The 24,059-nt window shown below is 68.4% G+C and overlaps 2 protein-coding genes across 2 annotated transcripts; one reads left to right on the plus strand and one right to left on the minus strand.

Annotated features, from left to right (window-relative positions):
- Positions 1–261: 261 nt before the first annotated feature.
- On the plus strand, positions 262–3,222 carry TSSC4 (tumor suppressing subtransferable candidate 4). The gene is made up of 2 exons (XM_080817057.1): positions 262–401; positions 1,736–3,222. The coding sequence occupies exon 2, from the start codon at positions 2,009–2,011 to the stop codon at positions 2,963–2,965; it is 957 nt and encodes a 318-aa protein (XP_080673183.1). The 5' UTR covers positions 262–401; positions 1,736–2,008; the 3' UTR covers positions 2,966–3,222.
- Positions 3,223–4,043: 821 nt separating this feature from the next.
- Positions 4,044–23,796, minus strand: TRPM5 (transient receptor potential cation channel subfamily M member 5; the record flags this gene model as incomplete). The annotated part of the gene is made up of 25 exons (XM_080817871.1): positions 4,044–4,542; positions 4,916–4,970; positions 5,272–5,344; positions 5,827–5,959; positions 6,165–6,346; positions 6,676–6,829; positions 9,800–9,974; positions 10,077–10,209; positions 10,398–10,516; positions 10,649–10,907; positions 11,006–11,098; positions 11,310–11,422; positions 11,772–11,917; positions 12,250–12,373; positions 12,447–12,587; positions 12,654–12,977; positions 13,340–13,458; positions 14,540–14,642; positions 15,000–15,191; positions 15,365–15,429; positions 16,512–16,701; positions 17,342–17,508; positions 18,079–18,259; positions 18,516–18,642; positions 23,741–23,796. 25 exons carry the CDS (start codon positions 23,794–23,796, stop codon positions 4,433–4,435), a joined length of 3,534 nt encoding a protein of 1,177 aa, XP_080673997.1. The 3' UTR covers positions 4,044–4,432.
- Between the last annotated feature and the right edge of the window lie 263 nt (positions 23,797–24,059).

A 24,059-nucleotide genomic window follows, 5' to 3' on the forward strand; every position in this document is an offset into this window, starting at 1 on the left:
CGCCGCGCGCGACGATGCACTTCCGGTCTGAGGAGGCCGCTGTGCTCGCGACTTCCAGCGGGTGGCGCTGGGGGCCCGGGAACGCGGCGCTAGCCGTTAGCCCTCGAGCATTCTGGGAGTCGCCGTGCTGCCTCTTCCTCCTCCCTCTTTTCCCTACTCAATTCCGGCTCTTAGCGGGAAGGAGAGCCGTCGTTTCCGGGGAGGAAGGGCTCCGAAGAAAAGCGAGGACGCATGCGCAGAGGCTAACGCTACCCGACGGGCCCTGGGAGTGGCGACCCAGTGCCTTCTGGGAGATGTAGTTCCCCAGGTGCGGACGCCGCGGGGCTGGGCCGGCGGAGGACTCGGTTTCCCAGAAGGCGGAGCTCAGCTCGAGATGGAGCCGGCCAGGCCGCGGCGGCCCGGTAGGTTTGCGCGGAGGGAGTCCGGCGCTGACTAGCGGCCGCGCCTCCGGGAGGCCGATGTCCGCAGCCTTGCCCAGCCCGGAGCCGCCCCCGTAGTGCTTCGCGTCTCCGGCCCCTCGCGGGCTGGGCGCTGGGGCCCCGAGGCTTGTGAAGCCCGGACCCTGTCTGGCCCAGGCCCCCGACGGAGCGAAGGAAGCCGGGGGTGCGCGTCCGAGCGCTCCCGCGGGGAAGCTAGTGGTTCCGCCTGCTGGGACGGGGCTCCGGCCGCCGAGCTCCCGAAGTTCGCGCAGAGCCCCAGGAGACGCTCCCGATGGCTCATCCTGGCGCGCTGCCCCCTTGTCCCCCCGGCGCGCCCCCGCTCCGGCTGCTGCTCCTAGTCGCGGTGGCCTTCCCGGCCGTGCGGACCGCAGGGGCGCGACTTCGGGCAGCAGGAGGCTGGCTGGAGCTCCGGCTTTGCTCGCGGCGTGCTGTGTGGCCGGCCCATTGTCTCTCCCTCCCTGGAACACGTGGGGGGGGGGTGCTCCCTCGCTTGGGGACTCGCGCCCCAGAGCAGTGGCGGTCTCGTCTGTGTTTGATCAGCTGCGGGACCCCCGCGGCCGCGCCTGGCCCACCTGCCGGGTCCTTCGTGGGCGCTCCGCAGCGGGTCACCATGGGCCAGGGCGGCTCGGTGGATGGATGGGTGAGGCCTGGCTGTCCCCTGAGCCCGGAAATACAAGGTGCAAGGTGTCCGCTTGGTCACACTTGGGCCACTAAGCGAGCGTTGGCCCCACTTCTGTGCTCCGCTGGGAGAGGGAAGCTGTGTGCAGGGTTGCGGGGAAGTGCCACTGGAGGTTGCTGAGGGCCTGCCTCTGACCACCAAGGGTGCCCCAGGTGGCCACTGACACCCCGCTTCGCTGTGGGCTTGACCCTCAGACGCCAAGGACCCGGCTGCGGACACCCATGGAACTCCCGGGGCCTCTCCCAGCCATCAGGAGCCGCCCTCCTTGCTTTGGACCAGGCAGGTGGCCCAGTCTTTGTGGAGTCCTTGCGGCGTGCCACGCGCCACACTGGGCGTTTAGTAATGAGCCTACCTGCTTGAGACCGGTGGCGGCGCAGAGCACAGGCTGCTGCTGTCCGCGGGCCGAGCCCTGGCCGCCTGCCTCTTGCCACAGCCCCACCCTCCAGCGGGCCCCTAGACGGGGCTACGAGCCTTGAACGAGGCCATCGTTACAAAGGATCTGCTCTGGGCCTGGCCTGTGTCTGGGCTCCATAAACCCAGGACCACCCATTGGGGGTTGTGGCACCATTTCTGCACCTTTTCAGTCTGATCTGATGGTCGGCTTTTCCCACCGCAGCCCGCTACAGTTGAGCAGCTGGACGGCGCCGGGACCGAGGCCACCACGCCTTTGCGGCACTTCCCCCACCGGCACTCCAGTGTCCGCACAGACCGCGTCAGACAAGGGAGGTGAAAGGGCTTTCAGGGGACGGGGATCTCCGTCCCTTGCTCTGCAGGACGTAGTTCTTCCTGAGGATCCCACCGCCGGCCCAAGGACAGCGGGTCTACAGGAGGGACTTCAGACACGAACCTCTTGGGCGGTCTGGTCTGGGTGTGGTGTGCCCTGGGACACATGTCTGAGGCAGGGGCAGGAGAGCCCCTGGAAGCCCAGCAAGGGACAGAGGTCAACGCTCTGCCTGCGGACACCGCGTCTCTCGGCGACTCCGACTCTGATGTCAGCCTGCCTGGCGGTGCTGAGAGGGAAGCTCTGTCCCCGGGGGTGCTGCCTGGGGAGGCCCAGGGGGACTCAGACCCCGATGAGTCCCCTTTGTCTGCGAGGGGCCTCCACACGGCCGCGGTGCAGCCATTCCAGCTGAGGGGCATGAGCTCTACCTTCTCCTGGCGCAGCCGCAACATCTTTGACTGCCTGGAGGGCACAGGCAGGCAGGAGCCGCCCTCCGTGACGCAGACTGGCCCGGGTGACGACGGGGGCTTCCCACGGCCGCCGGCACCCTCAAGCCGGCCTCCAGGAAAGGACCCGGGCAGGGCCAGTCAGAGCCCTGCCCCTCCGAAGTTGCCCCCCGTCCCTGACTACGTGGCCCACCCTGAGCGCTGGACCAAGTACAGCCTGGAGAACGTGGCCGAGGTCAGCGAGCAGAGCAACCGGGCTGCTGCCCTGGCCTTCCTGGGCTCCCCGAGCCTGGCTGCCCCCAGCGACCGTGTGTCCTCTTTCAACCAGGATGCCTCTAGCTGCGGGGAGGGAAGAGTCATCTTCACCAGACCCGCCCGAGCCGGCGAGGCCAGGCCTGAGAGGAAGAGGGCCCTGAAGAAGGCAGGAGGGCTGGGGAACCCGGGCGCCGCGGGGGGCGAGGGCCCCGTGGAGCTGGCCCACCTGGCCGGGCCCGGGAGCCCAGAGGCTGAGGAGTGGAGCAGCCCCCACGGGGGCCTTCGGGAAGGGGGCGTCCCACGGGGGGCTGCCCAGCCCAGCTCAGCGGCGGAGACCGTCGGCTTCCACGGCAGCCGGAAGCGGAACAGAGACCATTTCCGGAACAAGCGCGGCAGCCCTGAGGCCGCAGGCGCCGAGGTCTGAGAGAAGAGGCCGCCCGGCTGGTGTTCCCGGACCGGGCTGGCGGAGGAGGGCAGCTAGGGCCACTGGCCGCTTGGGGCGGGGTGGGGCCTGCGGCTCCAGCCCCTCGGGAAGGGAGCCAGCGGGCTGCCGGGAGGAGATGCCGGCATCCTGGGCTGGAGCTCCGGGCGGTGGTGTCCGAAGCGGTGCTTGCCGGTGGACGGCAGGAACCCTGGCCCGCCGAGTCCCTGTGGGGCCGCAGTAAAGGTTTCGGACATTCCTCCGGCTTTGGGCCTTGTGTACGTTCTCAGGTCAGGACCAGTATGGCTGGGCCTTGTTTGCCCCCCGCCGCCCCCACACGCCCTGTTCTCTCGTTCGATCCTCCCCAACTGATGCCCAGGGGACATGGAGGCTTTTTAAATCGACGCCCAGGTCCAGAGTAGGAGGTGGAGAAGGCCCTGGGCACCTCCAGGGGTGAGCTCGATCCCAGCTGGCCAGCCTCTACCCCAAGCCGGGCTGGGGCAAGGAATCTTGAGGAAATGAGTCCCTAGGAGGCCAGCATATGAGTGGGGGCAGGGCCCCTCCCTGGCCTTGGCCACTCTTGCCCCTTGGCTCTGGCCCGCCCAGGCCGAGTGTGATGATGGCCAGTGTCCTGGGACCACATCACCAGAGTGACTGAGCTGTGGGCAGGGGCACTGCTGGTATGGCTGGGCCCAGCGGCGGGGAAGGAGCACAGACCCCTGAGGCCGTCAGGGGTGGCAGACCGGGACAAGTGTGTCTCCTTTGTGCCTAGTGGCAGGACGTAGCAGAGACTGGCTGGTCTGCTGTCCCAGCCCCAGGCCTCGGAGGGAAGGAGGGGACCAACGCGGCTAGCCACTCACCCTAGCTAGGGCCAGCACAGGAGCCTGGACCCCCATCCCCTCTCACCACCCCGTAGCCTTTACTGACTTGGGGTGGGTGTGTTCTCAGGAGAAGGCAGCGGTGGGGGCAGGGGTGGGTCCCGCCGGGGCCTTGGCGCAGGCTGGACATAGTCCAGCGCTTGCTGTGCGAGCACGTGAGGGTGTGTGGGGTTGGCGGCCAACACGCAGAGTCAAGACTCCGTCCAGGTCCAAAAGGGCAAGAGATTCTAGCCACTAGTGTTTCCAAGAAATGAGTTTTAACAGGTGATACAGGTTGGGTACGAGATAGGTGCAGACCCAATATTGTGGCCCACCAGACCAGACTGGGCGGTTGTGGATGGGGGCCCCCGGGCCTCCCCCAGTCTGGGAGAGGGCCCACCGTCCACCCCCGTGCTTCCATGTAGAGAGTGGTCCCGGGCAAGGAGCCAACGAGGAGTGGCTGCTTCTGACAAAGCCACAAGAGCCAGAGCCCACTGAGGGCTCCAGCGGAGGCGGGGGAAGTTCTGTGTGTCTCTGGGGCCTGAGGTGGCCTGCCTCCCATCATGATCGGGGCGCTGGGAGGTGGGCCCCGTGTGCAGATGCTCCGAGTGGCTCAGGTGTCTGAGAGCCGCTGGCCAGCCTCTGGGGGCTCACTGCTGTCTGCGGCCCCTCGGCAGTCAGCACAGGCTTGCTGGCGCCCACCTTTAGAGGTCTGGGAGTCTGCTAAGGAAGGAAGACCCCTCAGCCGCTGGGTGTCCGGTGGGGCAGGCCCGGGGAAGGGAGAGGGGGCTCACGCGCACCACACGAGCACAGGAGCCGGTGACCCTGGCCAGGAGGGGGCTGGGGATGTTGTGGAGGGCGGCCGCCACGCGGAGCCTGCAGAGTCCCCGTGGCCACGCTCTCGTGCCTGGCTGAGCTGGCAGCTTCGGCAGAGGGCTCCTGCCCTGCCCTGAAGACTGTTGCCAGCCAAGGGCCATCGGTGGCCTGGGCCAGTCCCCTCCCAGAACAGGAAGGCAGATAACAGGGTACCACGTGACGGTCCTCCACCTGTGGCCCCGCCAGCCTGCGCCCCTGTCTTCCCCCGACACACACTTACTCCAGTTGGCGCTGCTCTGGGCCATGGAGGACAGGAGCACCGTGCAGTAGTCGACCTGGGGGAGGGAGAGGCGTCCGGGGCAGCCCGTGGGCCCTGCCACCCTGTGGGCCCTGCCACCCCATGGGCCTCCCCTCCCGTAGCTGTGGGAACAGGCGTGAGGGCAGGGTTCCGGGTGTGCAGAGTGGACAGTGAGGGCGGCTGAAGGACAGGATCCTCTCCAGGGAGGGCACACTGTCCCCAAAGTCCCCTAGGGAGGCAGGTACAGGGACTGTGCGCCCCGGGGCCTTGCCCTGCCCTGCCTGGGTGCTGGGGTGCAGGGCTGAGGGGGAGGGGGAGCGGGAGGCCCAACTGCCTACCTGGGACTCCAAGCGCTTGATGCGCCTTTCTTGCTCTCTCAGCCCCCCGAGATGCTGGGCCACAGAGTCCACCCTGTGACAGAAGCCGGTGTGCACGGGGCGCCCCACAGCGGGGCGATCTCCCCGTCCTCCCGCCCCCAACCACCCAGGCCCTTTGGGGAGGTTTGGGGTCACCGAGGCCTCGCTGGGTGGGGTGGTCTGCCCTTTGCCAGCATCCCCACATCTGGGTGCGGGGCCCTCCCGCCCTCCCTGGGCTCTCGAGGGGGCTGAGCGGCTGCCAGCGAGAGTGGGGGATGCGGGCAGGCGGGAGCTGTGGGCCTGAGGGACTGTTGGGATGGAGCATTTTGGGGGGCCCAGAGCAAGGAGGACACCTCCTTTATCGGCCCCTCTGCTCCTCTCAGCTTCAGCCTCCCCGGCTCAGAACTGTGACTGGCGGGCGCGGGCCACTCCGGCTCTTGGTGGCAGAGGTCCCAGAGGGGCTGTCAGACCTCTGGCCGCCGGGGGGGGGACAGGGCCTTTGGTCTCCAGGCGGGGGCGGGGGGCAGCCCTGCGCACCTGTGGGCGGTTTTCCGCAGCACCGCCTCCTCGCTGCCTTTCCTCTGCTTCTCCAGCTCGCCCAGGTAGTTCTCCTTCTGCACCGCCTCCCACGTGACCATCTTCTGGTCCAGGGGCTCGGGCAGGTCTCTCCCTGGGAAGGTCGGACAGCCACACGCTCGGCTGCGGCCAGGGGGGCCTCGGGGCCAGGGGAGCCCGGCCACAGGAGCACTGGCACCCGCGGGCCCAGGGTGTGAGGGAGAGGAAGGCGACGGGCTCAGCCTGTGCCGGCTGCCCCGGGCCCGGACGGGGGCCTCCGCGCGCCTGCCCGCCCCCCTGCACGTGGTCGGGGGCCTCACCCAGGTGCGCCCGCTTCTGCTCGGTCCCCTTCCGGAGCAGCCTCTTGAGCAGCAGGCTGAGGTGGCTGAGGACGATGAAGGGCGGCGCCAGGGCGGGGCGCTGGTGGTACTCCACGATGAGGTGGTAGCGCTGGAACTTCCAGAACATGTCCGCGTTGCCCTGCACCACCTGGAACGTGTAGCTGTGGGGCCGGCGTGTGGGCGGCGGAGCGCGTGCGCCCCTGGTCCTCCGCTTGGGCCCCTGCCCGGCCCCGCACCACTCCCGGAGGCCCCCGCCCTCGTCTCCTGCGATCCTGCCCGCTCCCGCGTTTCTCTGTGTGGGGTGCGTCTGGAACGGGGTGCACACACATGGGGTCTTCGCCGCCCCCTCCGCTCTCTGGACGGTGCAGACCTGCCCTTGGGGCCCTGCACGCCCGCGGTCCGGGCCCCGGCCCCTCGGGGGGGCAGAGAGGCCTCTGCAGCCCTGGGCACCCCCCAGCCCCGCGTGCAGGAAGCACAGGGATCAGGCCACCTGAACATGGCGATCAGCAGGTTCATGAGCAGCACGTTGGTGACCAGCAGGAAGGTGACCAGCAGGAGGATGACCAGCCAGTTGGCGTAGAGGTTGGGGCAGGAGGGGGAGCCCTCCTCCAGCAGGGGGTGCAGCGAGCAGTTCACGCGGGCTTCTGAAACACAAGTGGCACGGCGGGGGCCGCCTGGACCCACAGCCTCCGGCTTTGAGAGCTTCGTCCTCGCATGGAGCCTGCCCAGGGCGGAGGGTGCTGGCAGAGGCGGGGCAAGCTCCTGCGTAGGACACTGCGGTCCCACTCCCCCACCTCCTCCTGACTGATCACAGCCAGGGCCCAGGCTCTGGGGGCAGAGCCAAAGCCACCTGGGGGATGGGGCACAGAAGACCCAAATTTGTGCTGGTAGATGTGTGCATTCCCCACCACCACCACCACCAGGGGCTCAAAGCTGGTGTGGAGAGAGCTAGCCAAGGTGAGGGGTGATCCGGTCTTCCCTGCAGGACTTGTCAGGGCCTTCGTCACACTGAGGCCTGTCACATGGCACCCAGCTGGGGAGGCAGGTCTGCACCATCTCCATACCTCATCTGGCTGCACCTTCCTTGATCCTGATTGCCACAGGCAGTGTAGACACAGAGCACCTCTGGGCCATGCCAGCTCACAGAACGTTCTCGGGGCAGTGGGAGTGAGTGCGCGATCTGGGAGCAGGCAAGCATGCCCCGGGAGCCCAAGGATCACAGCGCCAGCCCCCACCAGCCAGCACCCCGCACTCATGGGGCAGGAGGCCCGGGAGGAAGGAACAGCGTGAGTGCACGGGCCACGGCCGCCCAGGGTGCTTGCCACATCTTCCTCGGGAGGGGGCTCGTGGCCCTGTATGTGCACGTGCCCCGTGGCCGCGTGGGTGCTGCCCACGCCTGCACGCTGGACTGTTTCCACAGCTGCCCCTCTGGCCTCTGTGCTGTGTGTCCCCGGTCTCTGTCTATGTGTGTGTACCTGTGTCCCCACGCTGTGCGTACGTGTCAGGCTGTCTGTGGCTCCCTCTCTGGGGGGCTGTCTCCCAATTTCCCGAGTGGGTTTTTGTGCCAGGCCACGCCAGTGAGCTGCTGAGTGTGCAGAAGGGCGCAGCCAAGCAGCCTCCTCCCAGCCCTGGCCCACAGGCTTGCTGGGGTTTGAGTCACGCCCCTTGTCTCTCCCCTGGGTGCCCAGGCTCCGACGCAGTGAGACTCCCATGTCTCCCAAGGGTGCCACCAGGCCAGGCTGGAAATTAAATTGTCCCTGGAGGGGGCGCCTGGGTGGCTCAGAGGGCTAAAGCCTCTGCCTTCGGCTCGGGTCATGGTGTCAGGGTCCTGGGATCGAGCCCCGCATCAGGCTCTCTGCTCCGCGGGGACCCTGCCTCCCTTCCTCTCTCTGCCTGCTTGTGATCTCTGTCTGTCAAATAAATAAATAGATAAGTAATCTTAAATTGTCCCTGGGACTGAAGCTAGACGACGAAGTCAGCCCTGGGGCTTCCTCCTGGTGCACGGGGCCAGGATGGGTTGTGGCGGGGCAGGTGGCACTCGGGGCCCCAGGCCCACAGGCTACATGTTAGAGACTCAGTTTCCCCACCACTGCCCCCCTCCCCGTGGTGAGGTTACCCAGAGGCCTGAGCGGACAGGAAGCCCAGCCCCAGGAGGGGAAGGGTCCTGCCCGGGACCCTGAGGGAGCCGGCTCAGGCCTGGCCCAGCTGACGGGCTTAGTTCTACAGCACTCTGCCCCCAAGGCGGCCTGGGGGCTGGGACCCCCTCAGGAAGGCCTGCACTCCATCTGCCCTCCCCGGGTCGCCCTGGGCTCCTGGGGAACTGGGGCCATGACCCCACCATACACCACTGATCCCCAACACCCGCGTGAGGCTGGGGCCCTCCGAGTGACCCGGTGTCCCCTGCCTCCCAAGGGCCCCACAGGACAGGGTGGCCAGGGGCCATACGGGGAGGGAGGCAGGGTCTGCTGAAACGAAGGGCCTGGAACACTGCGGCTGAGCAAACACCGAGGGGTCACGGGGGCAGGCCACACAGACCCGGGAAGTGGGCCTCCAGCACAGCCCAGTCAGCCGGTTTCCATGGCGGCGGCGCCCCTCCCCCGCATCCTGGCGGCCTGTGTTCGCATCACTCACGCTCTCACCCCGTTGACGAATCGGTACCATGTGGTGGGCACGCTGACCTCGCCTCACTAGCTTCAGGGGTCGGGGTCAGGCCTCAGAGCTGGTGCGCTCGCGACTGCCCTGGGGCCCTGGGTCGCCCTGGTCCCGCACCAGGCTGAGCGAACAGGCCCTCCCCGGGCCCTCACACGGGCTCCTGGCGCCGGCTCACCTTCCTTGAGGGGCCGGTTCCCTCTCCTCACCGAACTCCAGCCACCTCTGGGGCCTGCACAGGTGTCCCTGTCCCCCACGCCAGGGCTTCCCTGAACCCGTCCCCACCCAGCCCCCCCATGGAGGAGCAGCTCCCTCTCCCACACTGTACCCACTGTCCTGGGACATTCTTGGAACCTCCAACAAGGGCCAGCTGGGGACACCTGCACCCTCTGTTGGGCCGCACACACCTGGCAGCAGGTGAGGCACACTGGGCCGTGTCCCCGGAAGCAGCAAGGACGCTGTCAGGAATGGCCTCGTGGCAGAGGGGCCTTGCCAGCAGGCAGGCCCAGGACCCAGCACGGGGCCTCTGGAGGATGGTGCGGGACAGAGAGGCCCGCTGTCCAGCAGGGCCGCCCGGCGGTGGTGGGTAGAGGCGCCAGTACACGGATCAGCCCCGTGATGGTTAGGGATGGACTGGGGATGGGCCTGCCCACTTCGCAGCCTCCTCGCACCTCAGTTCCTAGCCTGGCGTCCCAAATCTCGCGTCCCTGTGACCAACAGAAATCTGCCTGGAGCTGCCCCTGGGCTGTGGGGCCTGGGGCCGGCCTCAGGGACTTGCCCCATCTCAGCTAATTCCTGGCTAGGGCCTCACGTGACCCCGAAAGGCCCCTCTCAAGGGCCCCACGTCCAGGGTGTTACAAAAGGAGACTTGGTAAACCAGACCCCATCTGGCTGCACCCCAAAGTGGGGGGGTGTCCTTGCAGCTGGCTCAGAGGCGCTGCCCCTCCCCCAGGCTGTGTGCTAACCATCGATCTCGTCCAGCGGGATCTGCCCAAAGATCTGCAGGTAGGGCCGGTAGAGCACGCGACGGAAGACCCACTCCAGGCGCCCGTCGTGGGGGTGCAGCAGCGCCTGCGTGGTCACGCCGTAGGCCACAAGCCACACACTCAGGAAGAAGAGGAAGAAAAAGACGTCCTTCATCTCCGGGGGGGAAGAGCGGAGAGGGTTAGTGGTCGCCCACTGGGGCTTCAATCTCAGCCGCCCCGGGAGCCAGGGCAGGCCCGGGTACGGCCAGGGGCTCACCATGCGCTCCACGATGATGATCTTGGGGCCCAGCTGCTTGTGGACGGCAAAGATGTGGATGAGTCGGAGCGTGAACACCATGAAGTCGACAGCCAGGACCGTGCGGCCCGCCTCGAACATCGAGGGCACCATCCTGGGGGAGGGGGGTGGGTCGGAAGGGCTGCTAGTGCCCAGAGAGAGGAAGGCGCTTCCTCCAGGACACACAGCACGGGTGCCAGGGACAAGCCGGAACTTCTGAGCCCTTTCCTGGTTTCATCCTACAGGTGACCTTGCCCGCTGGCCCAACCGAGGTGGCCCGTTAGGCCTCTGAGCCCCACAGACCTGCAGGTGACACCAACAATGAACAGAAAGATGGCCACCATGTCACACTTGTTCCAGTTATCTTCCACGTAGAGCGTGAACTTCTTCACCAGGTGTGTGTCCTCGTCCGTGAAGAATCCCTGGCAGAGGGGCAGACAGTCCACGGCCGGCTCACTGGAGACAGCCCTGCCCAGCCCAGGCTGGGGTTGGTGGGGATCGGGGCTCAGCCCGGAGCTGGGACCGGGGCTCAGCGGGCTCGGCCCACCACTCACCTGCCGGATCTCTTCCAGCACCAGTGTAAAGACCCAGAAGTACAGGGTGAGCTCAGGCCCCGACGGCCCCTGCGGAGGCGGCCTGAAGTCGACCAGCAGGACGCAGGCGAACAGGAAGAGGAATGCGAAGTACATGACCACGTTCCCCAGGAACACGGTCACGGGCGCGCCCCAAAACATGCGCCAGCGCGTGAGCAGGAAGGCAGCACGGGGCCCTGGGTCTCCCTGAGCCCCGGGTGTCTCGGCCAAGTCCTCCGGCCTGCAGCACAGGAAGATGACAGCCGGCGGTGAGGCAGGCGGCCGGGCCCCCCACGCAGTGAGTGCCGCCCCCTGGCCAGCCCGCCCCACGGCCCTCACCCGCTGCCCGGGCCGCAGAGCAGGCTCCTCTCCGTGTCCAGGCTGTCCAGCTCCTGCAGGCCCTCGGGGCCCGTCCTCAGCGGGGCCTCCTCACTGCAAGCACAGGGGACCCTCAGGGCCCGCGGCAAGGGCACCAGCCAGCCAAGGAAGTGCTGAATGCACTGAGAAGGTCTGCACACGGCAGGACCCACACAGATGCTGGACACGGGGAGCTGTGGAGATGCGGTACCCTCAAAGCCCAACCCCCCCCCCCCCCCCCGCCACCAGTGGCTGGCAAGGTGGCGGCTGCCTGCCCCCAACACACCTGAAGGTGATGAAGTTGGTGTAGATGAGGGCTGGGCAGAGGAAGGCACACAGCAGCCGCAGGATGGGCGTGCCCGACGCCATGTCCCCCCACCAGATCTTGGTCAGGAAAGCCTGAAACGAAGGCACCGCCACTGGCCTCCCGGCCCACACCTTGGCCCATGCTGTGCCCAGCACCAGGTGCGCCCTCCCAGGCTCCGCCAAAGCCTCGCCCTGCACCCCGGGGGGACAGACCCTTCACGGGGTGAGGGGAGACCAGGTTTAGGGGTGTGGGAGAGCCCCATGGACGAGGCGGCCCCTCTGCTGAGACCCACAGCGGACAAAGGGCTAGCCCGGGGCAGCGAGAAGGAAGCCAGGCAGGGGCCTTCTAGGAACAGGGCCGCCCGTCCTGCACCCCGGGCCTGTGGCCAGGACTTGGGGAGCGGAGGCGGGTGAGGCCGTTCCCCCAAAGCCAGACGCTCACCTGCACCCCATCATGGGCGAAGAAGGCCTTGGTGTCGGCCTCGGTGGCCAGGTGCAGACAGGTGGCCCTGCTCCAGCCGCGGTTTCTGCGCACCAGCAGGGCGAACGCGCGGTCCTCGCTGTTGCCGTAGCACTCGGAGAAGAGGCCTGCGCAGGGACCCTGGCCACTAGCCGCCGCGCTCCTCCTCCTGGGCCCCGAGCTGCGTCCACCTCCCCACGGGACTCTGACCTTGCCTGCCTGCCCTGCCCTGCCCTCCCCCATCGTCACCCCACGTGCCCCGACTGAGTGGCCGCAGGACCCAGGGTGTGCCCAAGGCCACTGCCGAGGACCCACCTGTCCCTCTGTGAGAATGAACGTTAGGGTCCACCTCCCCACTAAGAGGAGGCTCTGAGGTGGCCCTGGGCCCCCACCTCGTGTGCCCCCTGCCCCGTGCGCGCCCGCCACCGGGTGCGTCACTGACTGCCGGGCCGGTGCTCACCCAGGGCCAGCTGCTCGTACTTGGCCTCCCTCACCGGGCGGCGCACCCCCGCCCCCGTCTCCAGGTGCGACATCTCTCTGAGGATCTTGCAGGCAGCCAGAGCGGCGGCCACCCCCTCCTGGCCCTAGGAGGCAGGGTGTGAGGAGTCCGGTCCCCCCACCCCTCCCCGGCCCCCCAGGAGCCCGGGGCCAACCCACCATGGCCCAGAAGTAGGTGGCCATCTCATGGCGGTTCTGCAGCACGGCCCAGAGGAACAGGTCCCTCCAGGGGTTCTCGCTTCTCCGGTTCAGATCCAGCAGCCACTTCCGGCCCTCAGGCCGCCTGGCTGGTCCCCGCTCCTGCAGGACAGGCCGGTCAGCCTCCTGGGGACCCCACCCGGCCCTCCCGGCCCCCGGCCCGCTCACCTCCTGGTAGAGCCCGCGACAGGCGTCGTGCAGGAAGTCCTTGAGCAGGCGGGAGACCTCGTGCAGGGAGAAGGCGGGCAGGCCCGTGGGCGGCTCGCGGGCCTGCTGGGCGCCCAGGCCGGCCAGGGTCAGCCGGCCCTCCTCGTGCTTGCGCTGCAGCAGGTCGAACAGCAGGCTCTTGGGGGGCGTGGAGCGGTACAGCTGCTGCAGCCTCCCGTACGTCAGGAAGTCCCCCACGTCGGCGCCGTTGTCCACGAAGAGACGCACGAACTCAGGCTTGTCACTCACCAGCGCGTCCATCATCACCTCCTCCAGGTCACAGGACTGGGGCCATCACGGGACATGCCCGGGGGGGTGGGGCGGAGACGGGCAGAGTGAGTGGGAGCCAGTGTGCCGGGAGCCTCCCAGCTCCAAAACCCCAGCCTGTCCCTCCGAGCCAGCTCCAGGCCACCAGGGGCCACGAGTCCCGGGGCATCCGGCAGGCCCGTCCTCCCTGGGGGCCATGCGCGGGGAGCCCCGGCAGGTGCCCTGGCCTCCCCACCCCACGCCCCGGCCACAGTGGGCAGGAAGGAACCTGCCAGGAGCCCTAGGGAACACCGTCCGCCCCCAGGCCCTCCACACGGTCCCCGCCCTGGGTCGGCCAGAAACGAGGCTCGGGAGGCATCAGCTGGCCGGCGGGTGGGCACCTTCCACTCCACGTCCCCGTTGAAGATCTCGCTCCTGGCGATGTCCACGCGGTCCCAGGCCACGGCCAGCTTGAGCTCGTCCAGGTAGTCCTGCGCGTCCTGGCTGTGGCTCTTGCAGGCTTGGACAGAGTGGGCGGGGGTGAGGGGCGAACCTGGGGTCCCCAGAGCTTGTGCGGACAGGGCCCCCCGCGGCAGTCTCCCGGACACACAGTCCAGGCACCACGGCCTGCTTCACGCCTTCTGATTAGTGGTGAGAGGCCCCCAGTGTCCCGAGACCCCCAGGAGCCAGGCTGGGAGCCCTGGCAGAAACACCGGCCCCTGGGACCCCGAAGGGACCGTGAGCGGAGTAGGAGGGAGCGGACGGCCCGTCCGGAGGAGCTCTCCCTCCCCTCCTCTCTCCCTCCAGCGCATCCTGGCCCCAAACTGCCCCTTGGGGCCCGGCTCTCTGTCTGGCTTCCTCAAGGTCTGTCCCTTGGCACAGCTGGTCTCTAATATGAAAAGCAAATCAAGTGACAGCCGGACGGTGACAGCCCAGCGCCGTCGATCGAGGAGCAGAAAAACATATGCGGTCCCTGTGCGCAGTGGGAGATCCCTCAGCCTTAAGAAGCACTGAGGCGTCCACACGTGCCACGGCGTGGGCGAGCCTCAAACCCGGGGCTCGAGACAGGAGCCCACGGCGCACCGCAGCCCGCCGATGGGAAGGGCCCCAGCTGGGCACACCCGCCCGGGCGGAACTCGAGCCAGCGGGCGCCAGGGCCCAGGGAGGCAGGGTGCGCCGACTGCGGCTGGCTTGCTCTGGGGACAGGGATGTTCCGGAATTAGACCGTGGGGACAGCTAATTCGCAAATGGACCAGAGGCCCCTGGACTGACATTTTGAATCGTTTCTTAAATGACAGTAAAACCCGGCAGACATAAAACCTGCCGGACACAGGCCCGCTTACGGATCTGTGTGTCATCTCTGTGTCCTTCCAGTTTTGTTACACGTCCTGCTGGAGACGTGAGCGCCGGGCCGCACACGCGCACACACAGCAGAGGGACGCCATCGCCGGCGTCCCGGCCGCTGACATCCCGCTGGGCGGTGGCCCCGCAGGGTGAGAGCCACGATGGGACGGGGTGTGGGAAGCAGCCCCGCACCGGGCGCAGAGCCCGGGACCGTGGGACGCAGCGGCGGTCACCCCACACCCGCCCGGGGCTCTCACCTTTCACCAGCGCCTTAAGAATGACAGTGTCCAGCTCCTCGGTGCCCTCCTGCTCGAAGTCGTGCACGGTGAGCAGATGCGGGTGGGAGGTGATGTTCTGCAGCTGGGACACCAGGACAAGGGCCCTGAGGTGGCCCTGGGGGCGGGGACACGCCAGTGGACGGGCACGGACTGGGCACTCGGCACGTGAGGCGGGTCTCAGTGAGCAGACCAGCGGCGGCCCGGGGCACGGGGCAGCATCACCCCAGCCCGGGGGCCCACTCCGAGCTCCCTTGCTCTGGGGCCCGAGGCTGAGCCAGCTGGGAGGCTTTGTGGGGAGGACGCCGGGGCCTTGCTCATGGGCCGGGGCACAGAGGCACCAGGAGGAGTTCGCCCCAGCTCTGCCGTGCCCTGGAGAAGGGGATGGGACCGGGAGGGGGGCCTCGGCCTTCGGATCCCGCCGTCCCTGGGAGGCTCCTACCAGCTCGGTCCAGCGTACGACGTCCTCCCAGCAGAAACGTTCGCCCGGAAACTTCTCTTTAAACTGCTTCTCAGCCACCTGGGGCACCAAGACGTGGGGCTGGTTCATCAGGGCGGCCAGCACGTCCGCGATGCCTCCCGAGCCTGCCAGGACCAGCCACGGGGCAGCGTGCTCCACGGCCCTGGAGATCCTCTGGGGCAGCAAGGTGGGGGGAGCAGACCCCGCGTCAGCCTGGGCGCCCTCCTTGGCCCGTGTGCCAGACATGCCCTGTCCCAGGCCGGACAGGGTCCTGCCGGCAGCCACGGCCAGCCAGGGGGGCTCCCGCTGGGCCCCCGCCGGGCCCCCGCCTCCCTCCCTGGCCCTACCTCCAGGGTGCTGGGGTCACCATTGACCAGCAGACAGAGGACGGGGATCTCGATGCTGCCGGTGCCTGCAGACAGAGCACCCGTGAGGTCCGCCCTGGTGCCCAGGCAAGGGGGGGGGCTTGCACCCACCCTGCGGGGCAGCCACGTGCTCAGACCACCAACCCCCTACATTTTCTGAGCAAACGCCGGCCCAGAGGCTGTTTCTAGCGAAGTGTGGACTCTGGGTTGCATACCGCACAACCAGCCCCTCCGCCTGGGGACCGCTATGGCCCCTCACGGCCATTTCCACAAAAAGGAACGTCTGTGAAGTCAGAAGTTCAGTCCCCGGCTGCACCGGCCACAGTTAGGTGCCCAGCATCTATCCCCGTGGCGGCAGCAAGCTCTCCCGCCGCTCCGCAGACCCTTGGAGGCCCCGGAAGCAAACCAAAGAGGCAAAGGAGGGGACTCGGCCAGTTTCGTCCCCAGACATAAATCAGAAACGAGGTTCCGGCACGTGAGGCCCGCGGGTGCTGGGCCGGCCGTGGCCACCAGGCGCCCTGAGCTGCCTCCAGATGGACGCTGGAGGTCGGGTTGGGGTGTGCGGGCCGTGCAGACTTCAGCACACCGGAGCCCCACGCCCCCTCCGTGGTTTCAGCATGGCTGGGGTTGTGCTTCCGTTTGCGACGAGCACTCCGTTAGCACACGCTCCACGTTGCTTAGGAGCATCATGAGCAAACACGGGGTCTGCGTGGACCGTCAATCCCCTTTCACACCCGACGTAGCGGAGCTGGCGCTCCGGTAACACCGCCCTCTGGTGGCGGCGTACCTCGCGGCCGGTAGAGGGAAACGGGCCTCTCAAAATTTTCCTCCCAAAGCCCTGAGCCCGTAGAAAGAGCCTCTGGCCGGGGCCACCCGTGCAAACACACCCGCAAACACACCGGCAAGTGCTCGGCCGCCATGTGACGGGGAAGCCGCTGCCTGACGGCTCCGACCCCCACGCGCCCGCGGCTTCCCCTCCCAGACGGCCTTACAGCCCGGTCTCCACACCTGGCCAGGCTTGTGCCTTCAGCCTGGAATGCCCCACCCTGCCCACCGGGTCGTCCTTCCAGCCCCGCCCACGCGCTGTGCCCCCGGGACCCCCCCCCCACCTCCCCGGGGCAGGCCTCACCCCCATAGCCAGTCCTCTGCTCCGAAATGTGCTTCTCCAGCTTCAGCCTCAGCTCCGTCAGCCCGTCCCCCTTCCCGGAGGGGGAGGGCCCGGGCTCCACCAGGATGAAGTGCGCCTGGTTGTTGTCCAGGGAGCAGAGGGGACCCCGGCTGCTGCCGTCGTCCGCGGGGTAGTGGACAGGGCTGTGCTCCTGGGCACGCAGCCCCGCACACAGCATGAGGCCTGGGCCAGGTCTGCTCTGCCGGGACCTGCTCCCACCCCAGCCAGGGGGAGGGCCAGGCTTCTGGTGCCGGGGAGGGGGGGGGCGGGGGCGGGGGGGGGCAGGGAATGGGTCCTCCAGATGGAACCGGGGCGGGAGAAAGCTCCCCTCACTCCCTGGCCCTGCCTTAGACAGACCCTGGGCTGGGAGCCGAGGCCGCTCGCCCCCGGGGTTGCCCAGACTTGCTGGTGACCGTCTGGGCCTCGGTCCTGGTCCTGGGCAGAGGGTCGGTCTGCGCTGCCTGGGGGCCGGGAGGACCCCTCCCCACGCTATTCCCTAGCCAATGCTGCCACCTGCTGGCCGTGTGCAGGGCTCCCCCTCCCCCTCCCTCCTTCTACACCCCCCCCCACCCCGGCAGGCCTGGGACGAGGAGGGCCTCAGGAGATGTTTGCCAAATAACCAATGGGCAGCGGATGGGGGGATGTGGTCAGCCTTCGAGACTGCGTGGGTGGCTTCCCTGGCAGACATCCCTCCCACCCTGGGGTGGGGGATACTCGGGGGCCATGGGCTCCTCCCTGCCTCCCAGGTCCACCTTGCCCAGCCGCCCCGATGTTCCAAGACAGACGCTCACCTGGGCATTGTCCAGAAGCTGACGATGCAGGACGCGGCCCAGCGAGGCAAAGCCAATGGCCACCACGCGGGCCCGGGTGGACGTGCTGGCCAGCGAGTGGTCACGCACGGCCTGTCCAACGTACCGGGCAAGGCCCACGCGAAGCGCGCTGGTCAGGATCCAGGCCCCTGCGGCATGCGGCTCAGTGTGCCCGCGGCCCCCGGGTCCTCCCCCGCCAGCGGGCAGGCCCACGTCCCCAGACCCGTGGGAGCCCTGTGGGACCGGGCCCCTGGGGGCCCCCTGGACAGCAGGCCACGGCTCTGCCCTGTGGCCTGTGCTGGGGACCAGAGCCTGGAGGGTTTCCCCAAATTAGGAAGGAGTCCGGTGGGGTCTGTCAGCCTCTGCGGCGAGGGAGCTCCGAAGCCCCAGGACCTTGCGCGGGGTCTCCGCAGGCTCAGGCGGCCCGAGCAGGAAGCCCGATAAGCTGGTTCTGACCCAGTCCAGCCAGACTGCCCCCCGGGGGAGGCGGAGAGGGTGGTGGGGGCCCACCCGCAGGCGCAGGGTCCGGCTGCCGTCCCTGAGGGTGTCTCGCCGGGGCCCACAGGGTGCCCCTGTGGCTCTTGGGGGAGGCCTGGCCCCGGGGGACACGGCTGCTGCCCTCCTCCCGAGGAGCTGCTCTCACCTCGGCCGCACAGAGGAAGCCACACAGGCCCGTGGGCTGGGGCGCTCCCCGCTCGGGGGCTCTGGGGGAGCCTCACCTGTGCTCTGGGCCGCCTTCACCAGCCCCTTGCGCAGGACATCCCGCAGCCAGGACTTCATGGCGAACGGACGCTCCTCGCCCACCAGGGACACCACGAGGTTGGGGGCAGGCAGGTGCCACTCGGCCAGCAGGAGGTTGAAGAGCTCGGAGGGGGCCACGTCACTGGGCACCTTCACGAACTGCGGGGCAGGATGACCACAGCCTCAGGGTGCCGGGTGGGGATGTTGGACCTGGGGGCACTGGGCACTGGGTATGTGGACATGAGACACTGGGGGGCACTGTGGTACTTGAACCCAGCCCCGAGAGCGAACGGTCCCTGAGCGGCCCGAGGAGGCTCTGGGAGCTCAGGAGTGGCAACAAGCACTCGGTGGTCTGGTCGGGCCCCCCGAGGCGCGAGGGCACAGCGCCGGTGCGTGCAGGACGGCAGCCCCTTACCTTGCCTCGCTTCTTCCCAGACCCTCCAAATTCGATCTCGCCCCGGCACAGGCCAGGCCCCGAGCCTGACGCAACCATCCTGGGGCCCCCGGGACAGGTGCCCCCGGCCTCCGGCATGAGGACCGCTCTGCAGGGACAGAGCCAACCCATGAGGGCAGGAGAGGCAAACCGTGGCCCCCTCCCCCCGGCTCCCGTGCGGGCAGAGATCGGGGGCCACAGCCGTCTCTTCTTCAGGGCCCTCCCCAGCCACTAGCCTGGCCTAGAACCCCACCGTGACGTTCACAAGGCCCCTTCGCGCTCTGGCTTCCGTTGCAGGAGACTCCCACAGCCCACCCCTTCCCAGAAGACAAGGGGGCGCATCCTGGCCCCTCCACCTGGCTCCCCAGCCTGCTACTCACCCCGCCCTGGGGCGCCTCGGGCTGGCCACTCCAGTCGCCACTCCCGCAGAGGCTTTGGTGGGGGGTGTCCTAGAAACCCAGAACGTCGTATGGGCTTCTGGACACGCAGCCCACCCACCCCACACCCCCACCGGCCCCAGGATGGGGATGGACATCTTGGCTGTGCCTGGGCAGGGAGGGGGCCGGCTGGTAAGGTCAGCTGGTGCCCACAGCTCAGGAGCAGGGGGCTGAGGGGGGCCCGGGGAAGACTGTGTGGATGTCGGGGAGGGACAGACACCGTCCTTGCCTGGAGGTCCAGAGGGGAAGGCACCCTGCCCCGGGCTCTTCCCACCCGGTCCCTGCCCTGCCCCTGGCCCGTGGCCGGGCTCCGCGCCCAGCGCTGCTCCTCAGACGCTCTCCGGCAGCTCACCGGGCCCACGGGGCTGGGGCCCCTCGACCGGCCCGGGTGGCAAGGAGCCGGTTCCCAAGGGCCTGCCTGGCTGGGGCACCCCAAGGTCTCCCTGACGCGCCAGCCCCCACCTCCCAGCCACCTGGCTCCAGCCGGTTTTCTCGGCTGATTGGGGGGGGGGAGCCTGCAGCACAGGGGTCTCCCCAGAGCCCAGGGGCCCCGCACTCTGGGACAGCCAAGAGGCCCTGCCCCTCACCCCCACCCCCTGTGAAGCCCGGTCTCCCCACCATCTCGGCTGCCCGGCCACAGGTGCAGACCCCCTCCCTCTGAGCCGGTTTCCCAGCTTCTCCGGGGCACCCGCTGCCCCCCCCCAGGACATGTCCTTCGGTGAAACCCCTTCCCGTGGCAGCTCCCCAGTCGGCCCACCCTGTGTTTGTCAGAGAGGGGCCGCCTGTGTTCACGGGAGGGGGCGTGCCCCCGCCTGCATGACAGGACCTGCATCCCCACAGCCCACCCCGCTGGGCCCCCAGACGGACACATCCAAGTCCCGGCTCCCGGCACCTGTGGACGGGGCGTCCCGTGGAATGAGTCGAGGTCGTTGGGGCGGCTCCTAACCCAGGCACCGGTGTCCTCGCAAGGAAGGGGTAGAAGCCCACGTGACCTCACGGGCAGAGGCTGGGGCAATGTGCCCCCAAGCCCAGGACTGCTTGGAGCCCCGGAATCTGGGAGAGGAGAGGCAGGACCCGCAGCCGCTCCTCGGAGAGCTTGCGGCCCTGGGAGGTGACGCACAGTGCTGGGTCCTGTGTGAGGCCATCTGGGACACTCCCGCAGCCACCAGCCCAGAGGGCCGAGGAACCAAGGTGGACAGGCTTGCTGGTGCCCCCCCCCAGCCCTCCCGCAGGCCCCAGGCCAGGGTGAGCTCCCCCCACGCTCCCCTGCATCCAGGCCTGGCTCCTGGGTGGGATGCAAATCCTCCTGGCTTCCCCCTCCCCGAGCAGGAAACTGGGCAGGATTTGAATGTGGCTTTTCCAAGCTGGTGACTGTTTACCAGGCGGCAGGGGCCTGGACAAGGCCTGGGTGTGTCTGGGAAGCGACAAGGCCCCAGGCCGGGGCCCATGGGAGGGGGGACAGGGCATTTCCAACAAAGTCCCGCAAATGGGGTGGCTCAGAGCCCTCGGCTCCTGGCTCCAGATGTCCCACATGGAGGTGTCACGGGCCCCTCCCTGCTCCCTCTGGCTCCGGGGGGCTCCAGGTGTCCCTCGGCAGTGGTCCCCGGGCCTCAGTCTCTGTTTCCATCATTCCATGGCCTTTCCCATGTCTCTCTGTCCAAACGTCCCTCATCTCATGGGGACACTGGTTGATGGATAGGGGCCTACTGTCCCCACTCTGACCTCATCTTAACCAGTGACGCCTGTGAAGACTGCATCCCCCTGATCAGTCCCATTCTGAGGTTCTCGGGGACATTCCTCTACCCACGGTACAGGTGGCGAGGTGGGGAGAGTGTGTGGCTCACTGGGGGGTGGGGGGCCAGTACAGGGACAACGGGGCTGCTGTCTGGGACCAGCCCCCCTCCCTCCCCCCTGCCCAGGACCTGTCAGGCCAGCTGCCTAGTCTGGTCACTTCTGGCCACATCTGGACATGCGCGCTGCAAGCAGGAGGCATACAGTGGGATGGGGGGGCTGGGGGTTTGGGGCCGGGGGCCCAGTCCTCAGGCTGGCTGGGCGGAGGAGGGGGCCTGGCAGGGACGGCAGGGGGTGGCCGCTGGGTTTCCTCTTCCGACTCTGGGCCTCTGGCCTCACTGATGGGACATGGGGTTCCGAGCAGGAGTGGGGAGCGCCAACCTCATCATCCAACCGCCACCCCTCACCCCCCCACCCTGTCTGGGGACGGGGTGGGGGAAGAATTTGGGCGTGGTGCCAGGCGCTGGGGGTGCTGGGGGTGGCACGTGGCCCAAGGCCAGGCAAATGGGCCCGGTGGGAAGGGCATGCAAATCGGCAGGATTTGCATGAGCAGGTTTCTGGGGCTTCAATGCCCCCCTTGTTCCTGGTGGGGGGAGTCAAGGAAGCTGTGGTGGGATCCTGTCTAGCCCCGGGTTGGAATCCTCTCCCACACACCCTGACCGGGGAAATGGAGGCAAAGTCTCCAGTCCTGTCCGCAAAAGCAGCGGGGGTCTCGCGTGGGGGGCGCACAGCCACCCCTTTCCAGAGGCCGTCAGGGAAACGGCCCCAGCGTGGGCGCAGCCAGGCAGCTGGGCCCCGGGAGTCCCGCTCCAGCTCCTCCCCACGCTCGGGCAGGCCCCTCAGCCTCTCTGGGCCCTTCTCTTCCTCCGCGAGATGCGGGGGGAGAGCAGCAGGGAGAGGGCCCCAGCCAGCCCCACACCAGCCTCCGCGGGCCAGAGGGCAGCGCCGTGGCCCCCTATCGCCGCGTGAGGATGTGAGTCTCGCTGGGACAGGTGTGGAGGGCGCGGAGCAGGGAGAGGGCGGTGCGGGTGGGTGTCCCCACCCGGACAGGGGCTGCCTTGGAGCCCCCGCCTCCTCTCCTGGTGGTTTGGGCAGCCCAGGACCCCCGGCCTTGGGGCCATCCCTCCTCCCCAGACTCACCCCGAACGCTGGCTGTGGGCTGGGGGCAGAGGGGCCTCCCCTTCCCAAAGGCCCTGCCTCACCCACAGAGAGGCGGTCCCGCCTCGGCCCCGGGAAGGCAGGGTTCCCTCCAGACCCAGTGACTAAAACAGGAGTCAAGGAGCACCCACAGCACCCACCGCCCCACCTGGGAGCAGGGGACCCCCTCCTCCGGCTCCCACCTGGAGGCTGGCAGCTCGGGGCACCTACCTGCCGTCCCTGTTCCCGGCACCCTGACATGCGGCTGCTGCCAGTGAGCAGAGTGAGGGCAGCCCACCACACGGGACACCCGCCCGCCAGCTCCCTGCTCCTCCCCCTCCCTGCCCTCCAGCCCTGGCACCTGGGCAGCCAATGCCATGACCAGCACGGGCACCACCTGATCAGGGCACGGCAGACCCACAGGCCTGCTGTGCCCAAAGCCACCGACTCAGAGGGCCAGCCTCTCTGGCCTCTGGGTTCCCGCAGGGGCCTCCCGCAGGGGCCACCAGGCTGCCTCACTGGCTGTCACCCGCTCCATGTGCGGCCCGGGGCTGGGTCCGGTCAAGCCAGACTGACGTCCCTCGGTTTCTCTCTCCAGCCAGCAGGAACGGCTGACCCTGGGGCGCGGGGTCCTAGAGGCGACCCCCGTGAGCAGTCTCATGCAGGCCAGGCGGGGTGCGTGGGTGCTGTCTGTCGGGAACCCCAGAACCCAGGGCTCGCGCCGAGCATCCTTCAGGCTCTTGAACCACTCTGGGCCTCAGTTTCTCTGAAAAGCGGGTCCCCCAATAGTCCAGCTTCTGGAACCAGTGGGTCACACCTGGCGCAGAGCCCGGGTGTCCCTTCTGTAGGCCCCTCCCCAGACCGGATCCGTCCGGGGCTCAGGGAGGACTGGGGGACGGCCTCAGGCCCTGCCCTCTGGGACTCCTACGGCCACCAGAGGGCGCCCCAGGACCGCGAGCGCAGTCAGGACGGCGCAGGGGGTCCGGGTGGCAGAAGCCAGCTTTGCCCTTGGACCGGAGGGCTCAGACCAGCACCTGTGGTGTCGCCCGTAGCTTTGCCAGGAGCCCACCCAGCAGGTAGAGGGGTTTTCTGAGACCTCTTAGGAAATAAGGGGACCCGGGCACGTGGAACCCACAAGCCCTCGGGGCCTCAGGGCCCACGGACCAGACTCTGAACAGGCCGTAGGCAGAGGGCCAGCCCGCAGCCCTGGTAAGGCGGGGGGCTGGGGGGTCTGCAGGGCCAGTCCCCACCTCTGAAGGACCAGCCTGGGCTCACAGCCCCTACTCCTGCAGCCTGGGAAACCCTGCTGGGAGCCCTGCAGGTGTCGGGGAGCGTGCAGAGTGAGGGGGTCTCCCCAGACTCTCCAGCCTGTGGCGCAGGGCAGTCTTGGGCCCCTCCCTTCCCGCGTTCCTGTCCTACCCCTCTGTCTCTGCCTCCTGGACACGCCTCCCCAGCCACCCCCAGCCCAGTACCAGCCCGTGCTTCTCTCCTGCCTACAACCCTCCGTGGCTCCCTATTGTCGCACAGAACACAAGCCAGCCCGCTGCCCCCCGCTCCCCGCCCCCAGCACAGGGGTCTACTGGGTCTCTCTCCCTCGATTCCTGGTGGTGTTCTCTGGGGACCTGGCCCTCTGGAGTGACTTTCCATGTACTTGTTTGCTGCCCGTCTGCTTCCTGCTCGAAGCTGTGGGCCCTTGAGGCCGCTGGTGCCTCCTGGGCTCAGACCACAGCGGCTGGGGGACTGAGCGAGTGTGCAGGCGTGTGTGCCTGTGTGTGAGCCACTGGGGGCAGACGGGACAAGCTCAGCTGGGGCCGGGGGTGCATCCGGGCCAGCCTCTCTCACTTTGTGCCGTTGGCCGGGGGGCCAGCACCACACGCGATGGACGGGACTGCGCTCATGTGACCTTTTGGGGAGTGGCCACATGGGCAGAGAGCGGGACCAGCATCCCCAGGTCACTGTCCCTCTGTGGTGGGGGGGAGGTGGGCAGGCTGACCACAGAGACGCACAGAGACGCAGCCGAGGCCTGGGAAGGAGGACGCCAGCGCTCGTGTGGCCCTGGACGGGCAGACCCGCCCCGTGCCTGCCGCCGGCCACACAGGGTGTCACCTGTAGGAAGGTCGGCACCTCTCTGGCCACCTCCGCTCCTTTGCCTCGTAGCACG

This window comes from Martes martes, assembly GCF_963455335.1.
Source record: "Martes martes genome assembly, chromosome: 10".
In the NCBI taxonomy this organism is placed as follows: domain Eukaryota; kingdom Metazoa; phylum Chordata; class Mammalia; order Carnivora; family Mustelidae; genus Martes; species Martes martes.